Source organism: Ischnura elegans, chromosome 3 (assembly GCF_921293095.1).
Source record: "Ischnura elegans chromosome 3, ioIscEleg1.1, whole genome shotgun sequence".
Taxonomy (NCBI): domain Eukaryota; kingdom Metazoa; phylum Arthropoda; class Insecta; order Odonata; family Coenagrionidae; genus Ischnura; species Ischnura elegans.
The window spans coordinates 8,236,405-8,261,862 of NC_060248.1; the positions used below are offsets into that span (position 1 = coordinate 8,236,405).

The window sequence follows — 25,458 nt, forward strand, 5'->3', positions numbered from 1 at the left end:
GACATTAAGTGACCTAGAAATAATATTTTGCAGTATATTAAACAACGACTTCATCGTAAACTGTTCCTCTAATCTAATTTAAATTTAGAGCAGAGAAACTCCTCACACTTCTACGCGTTCTATTATCCCCTGGTAATATTCCCGTTTTGAACACTTATATGTCCATTAATATCAGATTCGAAGCTAATTAATTCACTGAGGCAATTTATTGCACTCGTGCTATTTGGGATTATAGAACTTGCGTATAACTTCGATGGACTATAAAATAATTCGCTCATCTTTTCAAAGGGAAATAACGGTCCCTAAAACTTTTCTACGTAAAGCCCATCAAGATCATTACGCCTTTGATTTTGAACTACCAACTCGGCCAAGCTAGTCCAACTACCAGGCAACAATGGGGAATCATTCATCTAAAGACGATCAAACAGGCATTTTACATAATTAACTCTTATTATTCCCATGATAAAGCATCTATCCAGCCAACTCTAGATTATTTAAGTTTTTTTATTTTTTTATTTTTTACCCTGATAATCAATAAAATGTATGGCCTGTTGTGTTATACGGATTTCCTGCTGGTCTGATTAATTCCTTCCACAGCAGCTGCCGTGCTGAATCAGCATTGTGATATTTTTAAGAAACCAACGCTGAATATCTGAGATTATAAAAAATCTCAATCAAACTCGGTATTTTTATTATGCAACTCTAATTTATCTTTTTTATTGAGTTCATTTCGAGGAACTGAATTTGAGCAGAAACGTATTCGTAAACGGTTATTTTAAGTCCACTCGGTAAAAATTGATCACGTATGAAAATCAAACCCAAATTACACGGGCGCTTTAATTTGAATAATTTGTTTAAACACTTATGACGATGCTTGCTGTGCAAATATTAAGGAATCCAATTGCTAAAACAAGTATTCCTCAACGTGACGTTTGCGATGAAGACGAAGCGTGGGTACCTCACCGCACTGCCTGCGGGCAATGAGCAAATCAGTGCAGTGACCCCTGAAGCTGGGGTCGGAACGTACTATTCATCCCGTTTCACACTGGGTATGTAATTGTACTATCTGAATTAGTGGTTTCAAATTGCGTGGTGTAAAGCGATCAATTGCTAGAACGTATGCGAGAATCTATGAACGCGAGATGGAAAAAATAGCCCGTGTTCTAATTTCGAGCATTTTTTCGCGCAATTGCATGCCAGATGGAGGATAGAAATGCAGTTATCAATTGTACAATTACATGCACCGTATAAAACACCCTGTAACAGCATGTAGGTGAGATGACATTCAATTCGTGGCAATCATCATGACGACCACCCGCGATGGAGGAGTCCTTTCGAAGACGCAGTGACGAGGAATATATGTGATGGAGGCAAACTTGAGGAGCCTTGAACTTGAGAGGAGAGACCAAAGGTTGAATTCTCGAGTCAATAACATTGAGTGTGTGCCGTAAGGCAATTCTTGCAAGAATTCATTTCTATGCAGCATTCATCGCCAGTATAGAAGCATATCAGTTTTCACTTTGTGGGAAAAAATCAACATTCATATTTAAATGAAACTGTTGTAGTTTTTCGCACAGTATTTTTAGGATAAAATATACACTATACAAATATACATTACATAGTTGCGGAAAATTACGGCTTTTTTCAACATGGTTTCCATAAATACTCTACACTCTCCAGGGCGTACCCAGGATTTTCGTAATTCCCATACATAACTTATGCTACATATAAATCATGAATTTAAGGATCATAGAAAAATTACAAATAAAACAAGAAGTGTTTCTGTCAATTTTATTTTTTTCTTTCTGGGTAAACTGTAGGACTAGATAATGTTTAGACATTTTCGTTAATTAACAACAAAATCTGCGTCCACAAAATGCTCAGAAGCCATTTTAGTAATTTGCATTGATGTATGCAACTTATTGTGAAAAATGAAAGTAGTAGACGTAGTAGTTTTCCCTAGGTTGAGTTACAAAGTTCATGAAGTTGAAAAAACGGCTAATTTTACGGTGCGCGGAGTAACTTATTGCACTGGCGTGTCTAAATTTTTGAATTTTTCATAAAACAAAAAATGAATCAGAATGAAAGTAAAATTTTCTTTGAAAAGACGAATTATTTATTATTATGGCATACACAGAAGTCCAGATATAAATTCGCAAAGTACAGCGACACATTATTTTGACGATGACATAGTAGAGGGCGGCAAAATGTAACTCGGGAAAGGTTAAAGAAGATAAAATTTCAAGAAAATTATAACACCTCATTATTAGTTTCCTAAATTCTTTGCACAAAAATAAAATATTTTTATTTTAATTACATGCTTTATACTAATATAACTTTTCTTGGATTTGAAGAAAATTTGTTCAAAGCTTTCGTTTTGAACTACATTTACTTTTGCATTTAGAGAGGGGGCAGCTGTCCCCCTATGAGTACGCCCATGTACACTCACTCTTTCCGAGAATATGAAAATTACGTCGGAAATCGAAAATATTCTCTATACTTGCGCCTCATCGATAGACGACCTTCAAAATAAAGGCATTGCGTGCTACCATAGAGTAAGGATGTAATTATTACATTGATTGGGATGTACCAGTAGCGGATACAGAAAAAACAATGATGATCGATGCCAGAATATACGTCGTCATGAGAAAAAACTATAAGAATAACTGAAGCGGACGACCTTTTGAGGTTTTAGATAAAGTAAGGGGATCGTAGTGACCTAGTGGGTAGAACGCTTAGCTACTGACCACAAGGTCCCGGGTTCATATACCGGTTGAAACCTTCGGACATCCCCAGACAAATCCTCGAAGTGCTAGGTGGCCAGGGCGAATGGAATCCTGAAATTGTGAAGTTCACACACCTTCCGCTTAGTTTAGGGAGAGCTCTTCCCTTATCTATCCTAACCAACCTTCGGGTCGAGTCACTTGAGATTGAGATTAAGGGTTGCTGTAATTGAAGTGAAATTACGTCAGTTGTATGAAAATTATTTTTTCCGCAGATTGGCGATGCTATCGTATGCGAAACGAATGCCACGAAAGCCACACCGACGTAGCATATAAGGCCTCTGAGGAAACGAGTGGAATTAATCAGACCTTACCAATGTAATCGAGCGGAGACAACACAACACCTTATCTATTATGCATAGATGACTCCTCGGTCGCATATTTGGAGCTTGAAAAAAAGAACTCCGCCTCAATCTGCATATTCCCTAAAGTCTGAACGGGTACCTGATCTTCGTCGAATTCTTGATGTGGAACGGCGATGAGCTAATAGTCGCGAACGAGGAATGCTTCGCAATGCATATATCGACGCCAGGTGGCCTCTGATAGACGAGACAAAGGAGTCGGCGGGACGTCCTTTCCAATGCAATCGAGTGCAGAAGACAAAGTGATCCTCAGATGAAGCGAGGAACACAAGGTCATGTTCGCACGCGTCGAGAACATATAGACAGGGTGTATGCGACGAGGAAACACACTTGTAGGGAGCCATGTCTCAGCAAGATTCGTGACTTGGATCTCGAGCAAAAATATATGCTGTTTTTTTGCTCTTGAAGAGGGCGCTGCAGAGTAGCGTCTGTTTCCTTAATTTCCCCCTCTTCCTGCAAATATCTTATGAAAATGGACTCATACACCTAATTTTCAAAATTGCTGGTTGCCATAAAAGAAGGTACCCCCCAAATAATGATCTGATACACGCCACTGTGCTTGTGTGACATACCTTTTAATGCCCTAAAGTACCTATATAAACATTTATTTCTTTCACCCACCTGGGCTGGGTTACCTAACTTATATTCCGGGTGTCAATTGAACTCAACTCAATTGATTTCTATGCTATGAACAAATATTCTATTTCATTGGCCACACCTTAAAGGAAATGAAAAGGCATGCATATTAATGTTAGTGATCCATATATTCATAGGCGGATCTAGGGGGGGGGGGGTGGGCAAGGGGGCACGTGCCCCCCCAGGCCCTTAAAAATATGCAAGATTTTTAATACGGTTCCATTTTATTGCGTTCGTTTTGTATTACGAGGTATCTTTGTGCCCCCTCCAGAACAAAATCCTGAATATGGTCTTGCTTCTGCCCCCCCCACCCCCCCAGGAAGAAATCCTGGATCCGCACCTGCATATATTCATTCATTATAAATATATTTCGTCCATCAATTACTGCTTATTAGTATGATTGGGCTTATCTTTTAAACTCTAGCGGATAAAATTTAAATATGCTGAACTAATGATTTTACATTAAAATTTTTCTTTTGATTACCACGATTCAGTTTAATTTTGTCATTAAGTGCAATAGTTTTTAATTGATTTTCTTCCTTATTTTTATCTCTCACAGTGTCTCTCACGTCGATGGCGGCTTCTTTGAGAAGTTTGGATCGCTGCTCAAGCATCCTGATGACCACCCTAAAGGATCGCCCAGGAGCGGTCGAATGGTGCGGGAGACTGCGATCCGAAGGAAGAGGAGCGCCAAATTGGCAGCAGCCGCTGCTGCTGCTGCGGTGCCCGTGGATGCGGGCGTTGCGGTGTCAGGTGCGGAGGAGGACAATGAGGAGGAAGTGGTGGATGGCGTGGGGGCGGTGGCCGAGGAGATGGTCGCCATGGAGATCAAGGAGGGGGAAGAGCAGCTGCGAGAAAAAGGAGAAGAGGAGGAAGAAGGGGAAGGGGAAGAGGAGGAGGAGGAGGACGAGGGAGTCGGATCGGCATCACCACACACCTCGGACTCGGAGCCCGAGGAGAGCGAGAACAAGCCGAAGGACATAATCAGCAACACCATGGTGTGGAATGTGAGTACATACATGCAGCACATAATGTTCTATGAAACCTAATGTGGATGGTGCCAGGAGGCTACACCCCATAGGTGTACCTACTCTACGATGTTGCAAATAATGATCACATTAACTAAGTACACATAAATATAAAATATTTAAATAGGTAGATAAATCAATTCAAAGTGCACATTGATATGTTAAAAGTCAGGTGTCTGGCAAGATGAGAAAAATAACTTTGAACTTAACCTCAAAAAAAAAAGTTAGAAAATATTTTTGCATAATAATTGTATCAATGGAGGAAAAATAAACAGAAAAGATATAAACAAAAATAAGTATGGTCAACAACAAGCATAGGAAATTCACGTAACAGAAACAGAGAAAAACAGATCTGATATTGCGGGCTATATGACATCAGACGGAGCTCTTACTCACTCGAGGGACAGTGCACTCCCTTCTTATGTTTACATTTACATTGAAAGATACCTTGTTGGCAAATAATTGAAGGTCCTCAGAAATAAAACTGTATCAGACTTGGCTATCAATGACAATGAGTTTCTCGTAAATGGAATTTAAAAACTAGTCATTCTGGTTGTTGAGATGAATTACCTGTGATTCGAGTATGAATGGAAATTACTTTGCCTCTAGTACGTTAGATGATGGAAAAGTACCCATTATTACCACCATAGAGTAATATACTCCGTGGTTACGAGGAAAGTGAAAATCAGCCTTCTCAGTCTAACATCTGTTCTCCCTTGTGCTAGCAATCATCTCGTTGCTGTTTTTTATACAGTAAATTTTTACCAGTGCCATTATGAGGACTGTATGTACGTAAGGAAAGTACCATAAATCTTTGTGTAAGGAAAGTACCATAAATAAAAGTGAGACCTGCAAGATAGCGTATTATTGTATTTTAGAAATGGCAATTATGGGAAACACACTGAATGTTAAGGTGTAAAAAGCACGAGATTAACATTCTCATAGGTAATTGGGATACTTGCGTTGATTATGTTCTAGCTAATCATTCGGAAAGTTTTTAATTGGCTGTCGTACAAGCAAAACTTGTGCCATGGCTTGATATCTATACCTGGGTTACCACATGCTGTGTTGTTCATTGCATTCTGAAAGTAAACAAAAGACTGTTTCAAAAACCCTATTCCCACTTAGCAATGCAGCAAACTTACTCCCAAAGCGTATGCCACGAAGGTCTGTAAGCGACTGAATAAATTTCCAGTGGGCTATGCTCCACCAATCGCCTTTTGATTGAATTTCGGGAAGTCACGTGCCCTCTGCCCTCACGCCCCAAAAAAATTGCGCCTGCCTTGCAATCGCAGTAAATTCACATTTTAAGGTATTCCAAATGAACTCTAATCTTGTTAAAACTTACTAACCACTCAAACAATCTATCCATTTGATATTTCACATTCACTCCAGTCAAGCCCAAAGGCATAGTCAGCAACACCATGGTGTGGAATGTGAGTGGAGTTATTACTACACAATGTGTACAAGCATTGTGGAAAAAATACACTCTCTGCCTATTTTTAACTCAACATTGACGAGAATGTGGTCTACCTTTGAGAGTGCTATGTTGTTTTGGGGAAATAAATCAACATTATATGCAGGAGCGGATTCAGGATTTTGTTCTGGGAGGAGAGGGAGGGGGGGGCACAAGGATACCTCATAATACAAAACGAACGCAATGATAATGGGACTGTATTAAAAATCTTGCATATTTTTTAAGGGCTCGTGCCCCCATCTTCCCACTTAGCACCGCATATGATAATATGTGTACAAAATTATTTTTTACCACAATTTGATCAAGTTGGAAAACTATACAGTGGGGTAGGATTATATGAGAGCGCCGACGTTTCGAGTTCCGACTCACTACCCATTCTCACGGCTACTGACAGAAAATTCGAAGTGACCGTTGAAGCCCAGCATTAGGAGGGGCCGAATTGGTCAATATCCGATTGTTGTCGCGGAAGACCGTGGACCAGCATAGACTTAGCTCTGGCAAGCATAAATCTTTTAAGGGTTTTATTTGAATTGATCCCGAGAAGATTTTTCAAATGTTGTTCGCCGGGAAAGTGTTAAATCATATATAAACAGTGGTGTATTATAAATCAGTAGTACCAACTTAATCATACCATAAATTTAAACAAACTACAACCAACTTATCCTTTTTTAACGTGACCTAGGTAATTCATACAATTGTTTTAGAGGTGGAGGGGTATGGTGAGAAATTGAGGTAACAGGAATTGGACAACTTTCTTGGAGACAAAGAGCTGAAATGTTCTGCCTGAAGTCAAGGAGACATGGCAGTAGAGGTGAGGAATTCATTGAAAGGAAGAAAAACTTTCTAAAGGTGGTCAAATTAAATTCAAAAAGGCCCCAAACTGACACAAATTATTAGTCCTAAAAATAAGAAGCATATAAAAATGCACACAGCCATATGTTAGAATCATCAAACCCTCCCCTTATAACTCACCAATTTGAGGCAGCTGTCTTTATGTGAGAGTTGATTTCTCTTGCTGCACTACTAATCTTATCTTTAGCCCGGCCTTTTGGACTGGTGGGTGATGTTTGAGCCAGTAAATATACACAATATAATTATTTGTTTTAATAATTAAAGTATTCTAGTGGTTAATATATGTGTGTATGGATCATTTGCAAATTACTTCATCCATCTCCCCTCCCTCCTCTGACTTCCCTCTTCCTTCAAACAGCAATAAGGGCTACTCCCTTTCAATCTACATCTGAAAATCCCTTTCTTTTCCTTCCCCTCCCTCGTTTACCCTTCATTCCTACCTCTAACACTGTTTTCAACATCCCCTCCCTTCTCAGTACTCGCTCTAGCCTAACTTTCCGTCTTCTTTGTATCTCATCTAAAAGCTGCCTCTCCTCACCCACCATGTCCAGCACTTCTTCGCTCCTCCTCCTCTCTCTCCACTTTAACTTCCAAATTCAAAAACCAAATTCCAAATCAGTTTGTTCACCAGCCTTTTATTCAAAAATCAATTACTTAACAATCCTTTCATGAACTGTTTCCTGTTCATCAATGCCATTAGGCACATTGTAAATATTAGCGTAGTTTTACAAAGCATTAACACTGCATATGATCGGTTTGCCATTGAAAAGAGGTGTGTTCAATGTAATTATAATGAGTCCCATCTAAAAATTTGATTGTCGAGGAAATTTTGCGACATAACAGGCTACAGTAGACAAAAACCCCATACCAAGCAGTGCGTTTAGACTTTGTGTGCATTGGGAAATTGGATGGACCAAGCACTGCTCAGGTATAGTGTAGAAAGTGCTAAAAAATACAAGTTAATACTTTGTGAGGATGGCTGCATTTGGATGTTAAAAGAACTCTTTCCACCCTAATGGGGTGTTGCATTCACTGAAGCTATTATTTAAAATTTGGGATCCAGATCCGATGTCTTCCGCGACTTTGGACCCGATGCATCCGATGAAGGGAAGCAATATCCGTGGATATTTGGATCCGAGGTATTCGATCCGACCATCCCTACTTATAATATTTCTCCATTTAGTTGTAACAAATGAGTTTGTATCCTCTTTCCAAACTTAACAACGATAAGCTTTTTAATGGCCATGAATGAATTTGTGCTACCATTTACTATCAGAATGCATAACATTGTGTTCCCAGACATCCTTTCGTGTGGGAGACAGATCAATTTTCCTTGGGGCCTAATCTGGTCTGTGTATAAGTCCATAATCGTAAACATATCAAACACAAACCATGTGTGTATTCTGAGTTCTGTCAGATGCCAGTTGCTTCAATTTGTTACTGGCGAGGAAACTGTAGAGTGAACTTGAGAGTAATTTGAACAATTTTTTATTTCCAACATTCACTTGAAGCAGTGACTCAGTTCCCATCAATCCCATATGTCCTCCAACATTTAGAAAATATGAATTGAGGTAACATGGAGCTTTGAGGGTGATGCTTTGGATATTGAATTCAATTCATCGGGCATTCGACTGCTAGTTTACGTATTTTTTATTAGAATTTAATTTTTATTCATCTACGAATAAAACTAAATTGAAAAGTATGTCCTGTGCTTCCAATATTTTCTCTTAATCTTTAGAATGGTTTTCTTACATTTTATGAAGTATCTGAGTTCTATGGAAAATTTCAATCAATGATCTTAAGTAATTGTTAACCTGAGACCTGAGTACACTTGAAAGAGATAGGGAGAGACAAACATGGAGGGAATAGATCTCCATACTGAATTTGATGATAAATTCCTGGAGTGTCCTGACTGAGTCAATCGCCTCTCGTCACCACCCTCTCCATTGGGGTATAATCAGTGTTTTCTGCTTCAATATAATAGTCCTCCGAGGAATGAATGCATATGAGGGGGCCGGAATCTCCATGAAATGAGGATCTATGAGGGTAGCACTGAAATTGCTGCTGGGTTCAATCAATAAATAATATTGCGGAAAACTATAACGATTCCATTTCTTCTCAGCATAAAAACACTCTGGTGCATACATTCTGTGATGTTGAGGTAACGAACGCTTGAGTTATATCAACTAATTAAAGTCTGTTGGTCACAGCTTAATTTTTGGATTTACTTCTGGACCTAGGCACATTTAGCAAACCACACACAGACCTTACATTTGATTCATCATTACCAATTGTCAACAATCCAAAGATTGGTTTGAAACAGCTCTCCAATCTTTTCTCACCAATGGATTTCTTCTCTTTCACATATATCTTTACCATCTTTAATATATTTTGTACTGTAGGTCTTCCTTTTCCGTTCTTGCCATCCACTTGTCCCTCAATGAGTATCCCTCAACCTCTTCTTATCAAGGTTTTCATGTGGCTTCTCTTCTCTATTACTCTTCTTAGGATTTCCTCGTTACTGACTGGGTCAATCCATTTGATTCTAATTATTATTCTGTAGCCCCACATTTTGAAATCCTTGTATTAGATTTTTAAGAGCCATGCTTCATTAACCTCTAGATAAAAGTATGACCACAGGCAAAAGTTTTTATCTAGACAGGTATGAACTGTGATGAAGGGTTGAGATTGTTTGTGGATATGAACGAAGTAAACATTGTTAGATATATAGAATTTGGTCCTTAACTATGCATGGGACATTTTGTCATGAATGATTGTCAGCCAGAGGATACACAACCCATCCGACAGACAGAGGGCTGTGCTCAAAGTTCCCTATATGTACAAGTCACCCTGGCAGGGATCATACATTCATTAAAAATCACCGCCACTGCCAGGATTTGAACCATGATCCTCAGTTGGTGGAGTCGATGCTACATACACTACTCGATGATATAGACACTACTGCAACCCAATTCCCTTGGACACATCACTATTAGCTATTAAAACACCACTCCAAAAGAGGATCAATCGCAAAATGGACAGATGTAGATACATATTTTATGCATAATGCTGCAGGAGTTCCCTTTCATAGATGATGATAATGATTGAGTGAACCAATGGCGGCTGGTGGTAATTTATCTAGGGTGTGCATTAGAGCAGATATAGGATGATTTAATTATATTATGTTAATCCTAATCCATGAGCGTCATATTTCGTCGTAAGAGAATACATAGCAAGCAAAACATATCACTGGTACACTCTACCCTTAAAATTGCATGAACAGAAATAATATTAGCATGTATGAAAATAATTATTCTCAACACACCTTTACAAGTGACGGTAGTTGAAATTCATTCTCTTTTCCTTACACCCTATGAGGAAGTAGTGTAGAAAACGGCCATACAGATGGCTCTGTAGACGGACTAGGATCCTGGGTGCAGGTAGTGTAGGTGGCGGCTACACCACTACACTACCTGCTAATCAGTCACCAAAAACATGCGCGTGCACATTCGCATGGTTTTGAGTCTGCTCCCATCGCCCCTTTGAACAGCACATACCCCCCTTCACACATACCAGTGCTTACCTCGTCCCGCCAGAGCACCCTCAAGGGATAGCACAGACCGAAAATGTGCCTGGCATGATGCCACGGGATCGCACACTTGTAGAGCGGTGAATTCGAAAAGGAGATAGCTGTAGCGTTCGGAGGCTCATGTTTCTTGCAAATGCAGACAGTACATTTATCCTTCTCGTTGCAAAGGAATAGTTTTCTTTTATAATTTATTCATCTTTGGGTGTGCACTTGCTAACATGCGTATACGCACGCGCCACCACTGGTGTGAACAGCAATATTTGCCTGCCTACAGCTACCAAAATTAATGCACCCAAACAAAGGTGCAGTGGTGCAGCGAGGGGGGGGGGGGTTTGGGGGATAAAACGCCCCCCAGAGCTCAGAAAATTTTTTAAGCTGTGGCATTTTTTAGTGTCCCCCCCCCCCCCAAAAATTTCTGGTACCCCCCCCCCCCAGAAATTCCTTCGAACTTCCTCGAACTTCCTCCGAACTTATCCGCAGAACTTCTCCCGCCAAGAACTTTTCGCGCTAAGGTTTTTTCGCGCAAAGGATTTTTTGCGCAAAGGGTCCCTGTAGCAAAGTGTCCTGTCTCGCAAAATCCTGTCTCTGGAAAATCCTGTCTCTGAAAATCCTGTCTCTGAAAACCCTGCCTCTGAAACAGCCTCCGAAACAGCCTCCGAACCAGCCCCGAACCAGCCTACCTGCAATGCAAGACTTATATAGGACTACTGCGGAGAAATACTTCTCCTTGGCAAGCAAGGGGAAATCGGTGCTAAGGCCTTAGTATTGCACTTGGAGTGAGAAGTTTTACCATTGTCCTATCACAAACTCTCTCTCCCTCCAACACCTCACCCCAGTATCTCCTTCCCCTCCATGTGTTCCAATGAACGATTCCTCTGATGTCTCCAACCCAGAAGTTGAGGGGAAAATTCTGGGTGCTGGCTGTTGTCTCAAAACCAGGGAATGGTGTTTTGTGGAGCGGCCGTTTCTGCAGGGGCAGTGACGCATCAGTGGGCGGTTGTTGAATTCGCCTGGCTACCCCTCCACTCCCTGGAAGAAGCCCTCCCCTCAAATGCTGTCTCGCCTTGCATAGGCAAGCCCTCTTTCTGGTCGTGACCTGCTGGGAGTCACATGTCTTGTGAGCCATGAGATTTTTAGAGCAATTTTCTGCTGGTAATGTTTCCTTTGGGATCATGAATTTACTATCATTGTTTTCTGTAATACTTGTGATTTTTTGAATACTCTACTTTGAATAGATATCGTACGGTAATAACTCGTAAATTATTTTTGGCTACCTTTTTCTTGTGAGCTGTTTTTCTTGTTTGTGGAGTCTTTTCCCTGATCCAGCATGTGACCGACGGTTGGAGTATTTCCCTTGTCTGGACTTACGTGAAAAATCAACCAGATTTTACGACGTAACGTCTCAAAGCTTAATCTATTTTATTTATTTAGATTAGTATTACTTACAGAATAGTGTAAGGATTAATAAAATATCCCTCAGAAGGCCGTAAAACTCACCATTTTGAACCATTTATCTTTATTTTTTCCCCCGCACCTCCTGCTTGCCCTGGCAGGTATGCCAAACCCCCTGACACCCCAGTATTAGTTGTGCCTGAAACTCCCCCTATCCTTAATTCCTAGCTGCGCCCCTGCAAGGGCGTACCCAGGATCATAACTAGGGGGTGGGGCAAGCCATGGTCTAGGGGGAGGGCAAACAAAGTTGTGACATTAGTTTATGAGATTATTTCCTTGAAAAAATAGTTTTATTTTAGTTACGTATCTTATACTAATATATATATCATTTTTCGTGGGTTTAAAGAAAATTTGTTGAATGCTTTCGTTTCAATTCAGTACTGATTTTGCTGGAAGACTTTTCCGATTTTTGCTTCTAGTGGGGGGGGAGCAGCCGCCTCCCCGACTGCCCCTCGCTGGGTACGCCCATGGACCCAAATGTGTGTTCTGCCTGGTTTCAAATTAAGAAGCGTATGTATAGTGAATGGTGGGGAGGGGACAGAAGGAAGCTTGATGAATGAATTTCTTCTCGCCTTGTGATGTCCGACCGCAAATCGCCCGTGGCCAGATTCGCTTCCGTTGAAAATTCAACGCGACTCTATAAATAAACCAATCGCCCGCGTCGACGCGGACGCCGAAAAGAAGATACATAGGTTGAAACGCGCGGCGCCTTTTCTTTCCACTGGCCGCGTTCTTCGCGCCATCTCTCGGTCGATTGATAAAACACGAGTTCATGGACCGCGTGCGCGCGTCATTTGTCTCTTTTATATTGCGAGGCGGAGTGGCGATGGGATGTGTTGAGCCTGGAATGATGGGATTGCTCACCAATTTCACTAAAGAGATGAGATTTTCCTGGCCGTTTTATATTATCTCTTTCTTGACTTCTTTTTTTTACATTTCAATATGAACTCTTGAGGTTGAGGTAATTTATAAAAAACGTATTTTCCGACGTTTCTGAAATCTATTTTCCATTTTCAAGCCTCATTAAATTCGAAGATGAAAGGCTCCACTTTTTGGTTTTCAACATGTAGTCTTATCTCTGTATTAATTTTACGAGAGGCTTTGGAACAAGGTAAGGGTGGTTTTCTGTTTTACTTTTCAATTCGGATAATATCGTCGTAATCAATGGCGTAGCCAGGAATTTCGTTCGGGGGTGGGGGAGGGGTGTCCAAAACCAGGGGGGGGGGAAATTTTGTGAAAAAAGGGTACTAAGTAATGGGTTTTTAACTAATTTTAACACGTTTCATAATCGAAAAAACTTCATTTATCAAATAAATATTTTGTAAATTCATGATTTTGCAATACTTTGTGTTCTTTTATGAAGGAAAATAATTGCGTTTTTATATTTCGGGGGGTCCAGACCCCCTGGACCCCCCATGGCTACGCCACGTCGTAATTTAAATTATTTTGAAAAACATTATTGTAATATTCAGTTTCCAATTCCCCATAGCTACGCCAAGGTGACTCATTTTACAGAGGCACTTGAAAGTTTTGTTGTAGCAACGATACGCGTCTTGACAAACTATAAATTAAGTGGAAATATTTATAAAAAATAACTCAGTTTAATTTGTTGTCGAGAAAGAGGCTCTAAGCTCATGCGGAAAGGATTGTGGCCTCCTATTATTATGTACACGTCTTGGGACGTGTGCCCTTGGTCGTCATACTTCCTCCAAATGTCCGTGCCGTGCGCGACACACGCGTCCCCCCCCCCTCTTCCTGCTTGCGTGCGTTCGAATTCGCGTCACGTCGGGCGGAGGGAACTTCACAAAGATGGAGAGAGTGAGTTGTCTGCACGTCGTCTCGCTGCCCTTTAACTTTCCTCTCATCCTTCCATCCGACGTCGCCTCTTCCCTTTTCTCCTGGCCATATCCGTCATTCGCCCCGTATCTTGTTAGTACGTGCTAATGTCACCTCACCGCATATCCACCGAAAGCATCGCCTCAGTTTCGACGGCTGCGTTCCGTACGAACAAGTGGACATCGCACAATGTTTTTCATTCGAGCCCAAATTCGGATGACATCTCACTCACAGTAAGATCATTTCGTAGGCGGGCATTGTTTGGAAGTTCAATAACCGACCGCCTGCGGCGCGCGGGTAACGGCTCGCTCAAAGTTATCGCTTCAACGGGAATGGTTCATTTCCTTCGTTCAATCGTTGTTGCCTCACTGAGCAATGAATGAATGACCCGCTGAACTGGTCGTTTGAAGATTTCCAAAGTTTTCCGAATGTGGGAATTTTCATTCGGAAATATGAAATAACGCCTTCTATGCAGTGGCGCCGACTCCATGGGGCCTGAGGGGGCCCGAGCCCCCTCAAAAATTCGTTATGGGTGAGAGGAAAAAATGTGTCAGGCTTGTCGATTTTCCCCGGAGTGTCAAGATATCGAGATTCGAGTTATCAGGATCCAAATGTTGATCATACAACTCTTCTAAAATGCTCAAAAAAATAAAAAATCACTACTTATAAAATTTTCCGGGATCAGATTCCCGTTTTGAGCCCCCCCAATATTTTTTGTAAGTTGGCATCCCTGCTTCGATGTGACTTCGAAGACAAAATACGTAAAGAAATGTACGTAGTTATGTATGTCATGACCCGTGAAGGGCCCTTCCGTGGATATTGCGTAGGATTGGCTTCTGTGGAGCGGTTACAGTTTTTTTTTTGCCTTCTATAAGCATTTTTTCTCAAGATAGAAAACTGTGATTTTTATCGGATGGATAAATAAATCAAGCTTTTATTCCTTGGATCGATTTCCCGTTCCCTCTAGCATTTGCCTGAAAATCATCATTTTACCTAAAATATCATTTATTTTTTAAACGAAATCCACCATTGCAATATATCCGTGGCAACCAATGATAATAATAATGAATGGTTATTTCGACGTTGGAAAATATTTCTTCCATTCCAGTTGTGTTGACGACTGTTGTTGGACAATGTTACTGGACGATTACATGAATAACTCTTACGATTGGTTGAGCATTTGCATACGTGCTGGGGTGAAGAAATTTACTATTGTAGGAAAACCTTAGCCGGGTTTCGCTATCTTTCTGTCTACCTGTGTGTATGGTAAAGATAGGGAGTTCGTACGTTTGCCAGTTCGTCCGAGATTAATAGACTCCGAAACCGTTTACCGAACACCGTGAAAGTTGGCAGAAATGCATATTTTTTTCGGAGAAGTTTTTTGTACCACCCATTTTTATAACTCGCCCTCAGCACGGGCGTACCCTGCGAGGGGGGGGGGGGGCAGTTGCCCCCATCTCCCTAGAATAAAAAATCGCAGAAGTCTTTGAGCAAAATCAGCTCTGAATTGAACGAAAGTATTCAACAAATTTTCTTTAAACCCACGGAAAATGATATGTATTAGTCTAAGATATGTAACTAAAATAAAACTATTTTTTCAAGGAAATAATCTCATAAAATAATAAAGCGCAGTTATAATTTTCTTAAAATGTTGGTTTCATTCACTTTTTACATGCTAAAATGTCACAACTTGGCCTGCCCCAACCCCCTTAGCTATGATCCTGGGTACGTCCTTGTCCCTCAGGGCACACAAGGATCCTACTTTTATCAATTTTTTTTATAAATTGAGTTCCGTGCAGTGATTTCATTTTTTACTGTTTAGAAGTACTTTCACTGAAGATATAAGGGCTGCTTACTTACTTAACCGTACGCGATCAGGTCCAGTGGACCGCGCGACGTCAAAACAAAGGTCCTCCACCCTTCTCTTCTTCTTCTGGCCACACTCTTCCCTCCATTCATCTTCGCGGGCTTCTTTTCGTTGCAGATCTTCTATTAGTACGTCATACATCCACCTTTTCTTCAATAGTCCTCTTGGTCTTCTTCCCTCCGTTTCACGTAATTTAATAATTTAGGCCCCTTGCACATTAAACGTTTTCGCCCGTGCGGGAAAAAACCGCACGGTTTTAAATCGTACACGGCTGAAACAGTCTGGTGTGAAAGGTGTGCATTTTTTTACGTCGATCACTAAGCAGGAAGACATTGTGTCCCCAATGGCACTGGACGGCTGCGACGCGACTAAAAATCGTGCCCGTGTATTAACCGTGCAATGTGAAAGGTCTCGTAAACTTCTTCAGTGAGCTAATTAGAAAAAGGCCCGTGCAGTTTTTTCCCGCACGGTCGAAATCGTGTAATGAGCAAGGAGCGGGATATCTGGCGTTATTAATCCGTTCCACGTGTCCTGTCCAATCAAATCCCCTGATTTTTAACAATTCCACTGCCTTATCGTTCTCATTAATAATTATTATATAATTCCTAATTGTGTCGTTTTCTCCATTCTCCTGTTGATTCGTCCTGAATTGAATCACACATTTTCTTTAGCACCCGTCTCTCAAGAAATAATAATTTGTTCAAATCTTGTGTCCTTGTAATCTAGATTTGGAAGCTAAAAAGAACTTCAGGGAGAATTAGTTACTTGTACAGTAGGAAAAATCGATTTATTCCATTTTGCCCAATGAAAAAGTTGTGGGACTGATGAAATTTAAGTCCTAAAAAAATTGAGACCTTTAGGTGAACCAGTGGCCTTCGCACAAATACCATTTATGGAGAGGTGGGTCACGTATCGAAAAATGTAATATTCTAAGGTCATTCCCTACAGATCTTGCCGAGTTACTGTCCCTTAGGATAAACATATCTTGCATATCGTCATAATGTCAAATTTGAGTACGCGTCCGTGAAGAAAATATTCCAACGCCCTCGCAGGGTGGCGGATAGCTGAGCGGCAGGCAGCTCGCGTCCCCTCCCCACTCGCCTCTCCCCCCTCCCACGCCCCCTATAATGTACAGTCTTACTTTAAGTTACCTCAACACACATTTCCGGGACATAATACCATTTAAAGCTTAGAATGCCTTTCTGGAAGCTTGGGTTCTTGATTTTATTTTTATTTCATGCGATGCTTCTTCCTATTGTATTGTACCAAGATATTTAAACTGGCCGACTATCTTGTAGGGGTCATCTCTTTCATAGCTGGTTAGCGGTGTCTCCCGAGGATGGAGGGCCGTTATTCGTTTTTTCTCGCATGGATGAATTTATGGAGTTTCCAATCATTTCAATCGGTTTTCTGTTACTCCTCGTTTCCTTTTGGAAAAATTGACTGCGCAACGCATCCTTCAACTGTTGCAGATCCTCGCATGTGTAGCAATGTGAAAGGAAGGTTGTTTGAGTGCATCAGCACGTGCGCCCTCGTGAACACTTGTGAGATAAGCGTAAGCGATGTTAATGACGGGAGGAATTATTAATTGGTAGTCGTCACTCACTGGCCGGAGTCTACCTCTTTCAAACGCCACTCCATGTAAGTTAAGACCAGCACGTGTTACGGCCGACTCTTGTCTACGCGAGTTAAATAGAGGTTGAGAATGCAAGAAAAATCAGACGATGGCAGGTTGTGAAAATCGTGAAGTGTTCATAAACATGCTATGAGGGGAATTAGACTTAAAAAGTGATGTTCGTGGGAGTATTAATAGTCATGGAAACTTCAAATAATGTAGAAAGTTTATTCGTTGATTATTTCTGTCCGAGAAGTAATTTTTTCAAATAAATAATGCATTTGTTAAATGATAAATATACTATTGAAAAATCTAAAAATGGGCGCATTTAAACAAATAATATACGATTTTATTTCATTCATTTACATAGTTCATAACATACGATAAGCTTCAGCTATAATAGAATGAAGTTAGGCATTTCAGAAGAGCACTCTTTAGATGGGGTAGACTTGCGATATGCACAGACATATATATCAGCACAGACAAAGATATCCAAGCACCAAGGCAAATTTTTGCACAGACCATAAGAGTTCAAGATTCAAAAAAATATCAAAATCAGTGCACCATGACAATAAAATAGAAATCATTATGACAATAACGTTCAGTGATACATTTTTGGAGAATTTTTCTGCATAAAAAGATTAACTCTAAATTTCAAAACATTGTTGATTGAGATATTCCATTAATAAGCATGAAAAATTACTCCCTTCATTCATAATCCCTCCTTATTGCCGAAGTTTGAAAGAAATAAATGATGGATTTGAAGCTCAAATTCACATTTATTTTGAGCATGAAATATCATCGTTGTCTTTTTGACCAACCTTTAGGGGATCGTGTTAGGGGATCTTTTTACGTTTGAAACTATCACATTTTTAGTTTTTATTGAGTTTTTGACTGATTTATATCGCCTACAAAACTCATATGGTATCAGATAGCGGCATTATGGTCAACGTCTACTCCCATTAATCTAACCATCATGATTGGTGTTACGACTTTTTTTTTTCGAAAAATTGTGAAACTTAGAAACCCAAATTTCTATACGATGCACTTGCAAATGCATTTGTATTCTCCCTATCACTCCCCGGTCTCTACCGTCTTCGAATTCAATCAGACATAAAATTCATTTCAAATTCCTTTAATTCTCACTATGACAGTCCTGATATTGATCCCTTCATCAAAATGCCATTCGAGTATTTATCCGCCACACGCATTTCAACTCCCGACCCCCGATGACCAATATACAGGCCATCAATTAATATACGAAATTAATTATATGTTTACTTACTTCGCATCATCTCACTTTCTGTCGATTAGCCTAATGACTCGTAAATATTGAGGATGTGGCCACCGTATCGGTTTGTTATATTGTTTTATTTCAGTTTGATTTGTAACTTTATTAACTTCTTTGTTTCGTTTTATTGTTATGATTTAAATTGGGATTCTTGATGTTGCTTAACGTATTCTTTTAGATAAAATAAATAGTAATTTTAACTCGGTCTTTACAGTGAGACGAGAAAAAACTGTCCCACTATATAAAAAAAAGCTTCAGGAAGTGAATGAAAATTTAAAAAAATGGCTAAACTCTTCACCCCTCGCGTAAATAGCATTCTGATATCATTTTTCTTCCGGAAAAACACATATTTAATAGAGAGTCCAAAATTGATGCAAAGTCGCCCCAGTTAACGGTACTTATCACGAAGAACGTACCTACTTGCTTCAATGGACCTGTGTATTTATGGCGTCTCCGTATGGACAGAGTGAAGAAAGGGGTGGCTTAAAGTGTGTTAGCTTGGGCGATGCATACTCTCAACATGTATGAACACTTTCGACGCGCTATTAATGAGTGCAGCGATAGCGCCCATTAAGGGCGTAAATAGGCCACGAATTTACGACCACTATCCACTCCACGCATTAATAGATATCTCAGACGAGAGAACGAATGTCCGTAGTTGCTAAGTGCGTTCCTAAAGCGAAGTATTGGCCAACAAACATCTTACCAGCATAGCATCAATAGGGATCGCAAGATAAAATGGGATAGCGGCAAATTAATCTGTCATTCCAACAAATTCTGGGACAACCTTGCTAAATAGTCCGTCATGATCAGGCTTATTTAAAAAAATACTTTTTATCGAGACACGGGGTGTAAATTTAGTAATTCATGGCATCTTATTTTAAAGAAAATAAGTTATTATAGAACTCCTTTTAATCCAAATTCCCAAGATCTTTTTTCCAGCTAATCAGGAGTAACCTGATTGTCAGAACTTATTCATACACCCTGATGACGTTGGTCGAGTCGTCCGTTGAAATCATGGTGGTATACTACGATTTCAACCGGTGGAAATCCTGATAAGACTTGATGCAAATGTCGCACTCATTTCATGAAAAGCTGGCCTTGAGCGTCTCACAAGAAGTCCTAAAATTTCTCGCAATGGTACATAAAATGCATTAAAGAGACGTCTATTGGTTAAGAAACAGCACTATCTCTTTGGGACATATTTTTTGGCACTTCTTTTTCAGTAAAATACTGTGAAAACTAATTTTAGGGGAGAGCCATGGCTTAAAAAATCAAAGAAGCAAACGCGCAGTCTACATTTGGGTAATCACGTGACTATTCGGTCCTCATAAAAATATAAAAAAAGAAAGCCATGGTAGGTTACAGTTCGCGAATTTCTCATGGCCATTGGGGACAGCACCGTCGATGGCCGTGGGAGAGATGATCGAGTGCAAACAGGCATATGTATCGCCTGATGGCGACTCGTGTTTTTTTTAATGAAAATTTAGCCGTGGCTTCGACACTTGAAGTCTTTGAGCTTGTAAAATTTTTTAACATCATATGGGGGCCAATTTCCTATTTTAGAAAAAAATTAGATCTATTCATCATCTTCATGCCATAGATAGGTGAAAGAGATATGGTACCTGACTCTGGTTAAGGCCTCATTTGGAGCACGCGGATAGCGTGTGAAGCAGTACTGATAGCTGAAATGAACAGGGTACAGCGCTCATTCTAAGACGTGACTGAATTTTTGCTACAATTACAAGGCAATATGAAATTAGTGCGTAGGTTTCCGCGGCGTCGTTCACGATGACTGCTAATTTCCGGGTTCTCCAGCCGCGTCTGTCGTTTATAGTTGACTACAGTTTCGGAAGCCATCCTGCTTCCGTCTTCAGGTCGAAGGTGAGAAGTGTTCATTTTTTGCCGTCTTATATAGCACTGGCCGATCTCCTCCTGTGCGCTGATTGGTCAGAACTCTCTTCCAAACGTTGCTGATTGGGTAGCCGTTGTCCCTGTTAATATTTTGCCTTTTGTGGATTTCAATCGCTTCCCTAATTTGCCTTGGGTAGTAGCGACTCTCTTTTGCCACTATCTTCGCTTTTTCAAATTCAATGTTATGGCCGGCCTCACTCCAAACATGCTCTGCAATGGCTGACAAGTGCAGTTGTTTCCCCTGTGTTGGCCAACCTCTTTATGGAAAAGTTTGAGGAGGAGGCCGTGAATACCTACCACAAGCAACCAAAGCTTTGGCTTCGGTATGTTGATGACACGTTCATCGTATGGCCACACGGTGCAGAGGAATTGGACAAATTTTTGATATATCTCAACAAACAACACCGAAGGATCCGCTTCACAATGGAAAAGGAATGCGAGGGCAAGTTGCCCTTCTTGGACGTAATGATTAAGAGGAAAGACGATGGCAGTCTTGGACATGCGGTGTATAGAAAGGAAACGCACACGGACCGATACCTGAACGCAGCATCACACCACCATCCCGCCCAGAAGGCCTCGGTGGTAACATCTCTACTCCACCGAGCCTTCACCATTTCCGACGCCGAATCATTAGAATCAGAGAAGAAGCACCTGACCAAAGCACTAATCAGGAATGGCTACGACCGGAAAATGGTCCTCAAAAGGGCCGCTAAGGTCAAAAAGATGCACTCACGACCATCTGAGGAACGCCAGGCCACAGAGGAGGAGGAATTGACCAAACCTGCAGCACGGCTTACAATTCCATTCATAGCAGGAGTGTCAGAGTGTATTGCTAGGATACTAAGGAAGCATGACGTGGTCACAAGGTTCAATTGCGTGACCAAGATACAAAACATTGTACCTGGACCAAAAGATCGTATCCCGCAGGCACTATGCGAAGGCGTGTACACAGTGCCATGCTCCTGCGGAAAATCATATGTTGGCGAAACATGCCGAGGAATGGCGACAAGGATGAAGGAGCATGTGAGGGCTACCAATAAAAAACAACTGCACTTGTCAGCCATTGCAGAGCATGTTTGGAGTGAGGCCGGCCATAACATTGAATTTGAAAAAGCGAAGATAGTGGCAAAAGAGAGTCGCTACTACCCAAGGCAAATTAGGGAAGCGATTGAAATCCACAAAAGGCAAAATATTAACAGGGACAACGGCTACCCAATCAGCAACGTTTGGAAGAGAGTTCTGACCAATCAGCGCACAGGAGGAGATCGGCCAGTGCTATATAAGACGGCAAAAAATGAACACTTCTCACCTTCGACCTGAAGACGGAAGCAGGATGGCTTCCGAAACTGTAGTCAACTATAAACGACAGACGCGGCTGGAGAACCCGGAAATTAGCAGTTACAAGGCAATATGTTTTAGCCTCGATGAAGAAGTAAGAAAGCCTTAAAAATTAACATTTTACCCCAGTTTTCCTACTTATGTTCACGCGGTTTCGATCCCAAAAAAGGTAATATTAAGTACGATTATATTGGTTGCTGCAGGATTGGCCCTTGATCGTTGGATGTGAACGCTATAAATTACTCCATTGATAAATGATCAGGTGGAGCAATTAAACTCTTTTGGCAGCGGACTAGAGGACAACGGACACAGCAGTAAGGATATCAGAAAGAGAATATCGTTCGAGGCGTTCGTGAACAGGAAGTAGCTTATGAGAAGATCATTATGTAAGAGAGTTAAGAAGAGGTGATTGAAGAGTGAGACCTGGAGTGTAGCGGTTAAAGGTACGGAAACGTGGACACTTAGGATGGAGGACGAGATGTGGGTGTGGAGAAGACGCATTACGTTGAGTTGTATTTATTTAATCTAAATGGAGCTGCAGGAGATTAATTATAGCATTATGAAGTCCTTCATTTCGTCATCTTCATTCTTCTGCCCATTGGAGAGACCGGGCAGCATGCACAGGGCGAGCACGTGGCGGAAGTGGAGACGGCGCATGCGCAAACTACTGCGCTCACACATGTTCGCGGACGACAATGCGGTGAAGTTCGCAACAATCGTGAGACGTGCCAATTGGGAGAGACCCAAAGGGGCCAACGCGGGACTTTTGGAGCTTTCGTGGACCCTACTATAATGGCCATTAATTCGAACACGTGCACCTCCCACGGGCCCGCTGCCAAAACTCACACGCGGCGAAAAAAAAGAATATATTGTATACCAGGGGCGTGCAGCACGCTGATGACGTCCACATTTTAAGGCTCGTTCCTAACACATTCCGATCGGCTCGTATTCGATTCGTTCCTGGTGGCGTCCGATATGAGTGAACCAATGTGTACTGCTTTTGTTCGGAGTACCGGATAGATACCTCCAAGGAACGCATCGGTTTTACTACGATTTCCAAAAGCCGCAAAATCGTGTCTAGGTTACAAATGGCGTTCACTTATGTTCAGTTACTTTTGTTATCTGTGATAAAGCCATTTCTGCGGATTGCATGCAAAAAAATTCTGTTTGTTCATCGTTAATCTTGTCATAGATTTGTAAATTAGATTTTCCTGGGACTTGGTACGCATCCATTGGTTCACTATAAATATTGCCATAAATATGAATCCTTGAGGCTTAGGTCCTTTTATGAAAAAACATATTTTTCGAAGTTTCGGAAATCCGATTTCCATTTTCAAGTCTTTTATGTAATTGTTCAGTTTCGTTTGTTATGTAAGGGAAAGCCATTTCTACCAATTGGCTGAAAAATATTATGCTTGTTCATCAATACAGTGGTACGGTTGGCTTTCCCGTATACTTCGCGTGTGTGTTCACCCCACGAGAGATCCCGAGTAATGGTGACCCCTTAAGCATTTTACGAATTTGATAATTGGATCCCGTTAGCGGTGTAACTTCTGCTAAAAAAAGGATATTCTTTTCCTCAAGATTTATATCCTCATGCTTTTCAAGATTTAATTCTAACTCCCCAAGTACTTCACTATTAATTTATGGCAGTGAGGTCATTTTCTGATACCAATATATCGCAATGGACATAAGCAGATATGAAGATACGGATGGATAGTTTCCTCGAAGCGGTCAAAAGAGTTCAAAATGCGAATTTAGTCTCTTGCGATTTCCTTCGAGTCGATTCACGTATCTCGTGCATTTCAGCAGGAAAGTGGTCTCCTCATAAGAATATTTACTTTTTTGGGAAATACCTCCGTTCTTCATAAGCCCTGTTTCCCTCAAATTTGACGAGAAATCTAGAAATTTATTCCGTCGTCGACAGTCTTCAGGAGCGAGGTCAAACTAAACCTTCGAGTGGACTTGAGTCGCGTGTTCTGGGAATGAAAATTACGTTTCCGTCTCCTTCGCGTTGTCTTTTCGTTTTCTTGAGAAGCGATGAATGCTGGGAAAGAACGCGCGTTGGGAGTAATTGAGGGACCGTTGCGAAATCCCAAAGTCGTCACGTCATCGTCTCAATCTTCGCATCAATAGTTTTTGCCTTCGGTTTCTCGAAACAATGCTTGCTGTGTGTCACCGGTGGAGGAGTTCAAGTGGTGATTCCATCTCTAGCGGCTCCCGAACGATTTTCTTAATCTCAAAAGAGCTTTCGGAGGTGAGGGTCTCAATATAGGTTCACTGAACTGCCTATTTTAACATTTTCGTCACCGCATCAAGTTCAGGAGCTGATATTTTTTTTATTAATAAAGAATGCTAGATTCAGATCTGAATTCAGTTTATCCCCATCATATCCAGGTAACATAGCAAAACCATAATTAGTTTTATGGTAGTATTAGGCAAATCGAGGATCAACGCTCAGGATTATAAGTGTTACATATGTCCAAATATGTTTAGTAAAATATACCTACACGATAGGAAATTATTTCACGTTTTGAGCTGAGTTCACCGTTAAGTTTGTCCTGTTCAAAAGGCTTAAATTTTTCAGAATATCAGAACGAATGAAATAACTTTGAAAAATAATCCCGAGTAATCCAAAATATTTGGACACTAACTGATTTCCACAACCTATAGCCTACATCCATAAGTTTGATTTTATGTGACATTTTTCGTACTGATTAGGTAAATGGTGAGGATATGCTTTAAGGACACAGAGACACGTATACATGCTTACTTTATTTTATGCGATCAGGCCCAATGGACCGCGCGACGCCAAAACCAAGGCTCTCCAGTCGTCTCTTCTCCTGGTCACACACACTTCCCTCCGATTATTATCCATGTTCGATGCGGATCTTTCATTATATTATCCATCCACTTTTTCTTGGGTCCTCCTCTCGGTCTTCTTCGTTCCGGGATTATTTCTAATTTAGGATATCTTTCGATATTAATTCGTTCCACATGCAATCCAATCACCTGATTTTTAATAATTCCACTGCCTTATCGGTTCATAAAATATTGTATTGTTCCTGATTTTGTCGTTTTTTCCGTTCTCCTGTTAATTTGCCCTGGACTGGAACATATATTATCTGAAGCACCCGCCTCTTAAAAACTAATAGTTTGTTCTCATCTTGTGTCCTTGTGTTCTACTTAATGGCAACCATAAAGAACTTCAGTGAGAATTAGTTACTTCTACGTTTTATTTTAACTTGTCTCGACACGTTTTGGGACTTCATTACACCGTGTAGAGAACAGAAAGTTTTATTTGACACCTTGGTTTCTTTCTTTTATTTCAACTTCATTTGATGCTTTTTCCGATTTTATTGTAACAAGTTATTTAAACTCGCTAACTCTCTTTTAAGGTGTCATCAGCGATTTATAT

General features: G+C 40.7%; 1 protein-coding gene across 4 annotated transcripts in view; it reads left to right on the forward strand.

The window, feature by feature from the left end:
* Window positions 1-25,458, forward strand: part of LOC124155414 (protein unc-13 homolog 4B) — a 205,653-nt gene that overhangs the window by 114,835 nt on the left and 65,360 nt on the right. For 3 of the 4 annotated variants that reach the window (XM_046529205.1, XM_046529204.1, XM_046529206.1), the window contains exon 2: window positions 4,341-4,788. In XM_046529205.1, coding sequence (XP_046385161.1) covers window positions 4,341-4,788 — 448 coding nt within the window. Of the gene's footprint in view, window positions 1-4,340; window positions 4,789-6,229; window positions 6,246-25,458 lie in introns of those variants that run through there. The other variant, XM_046529208.1, reaches the window with a different exon arrangement.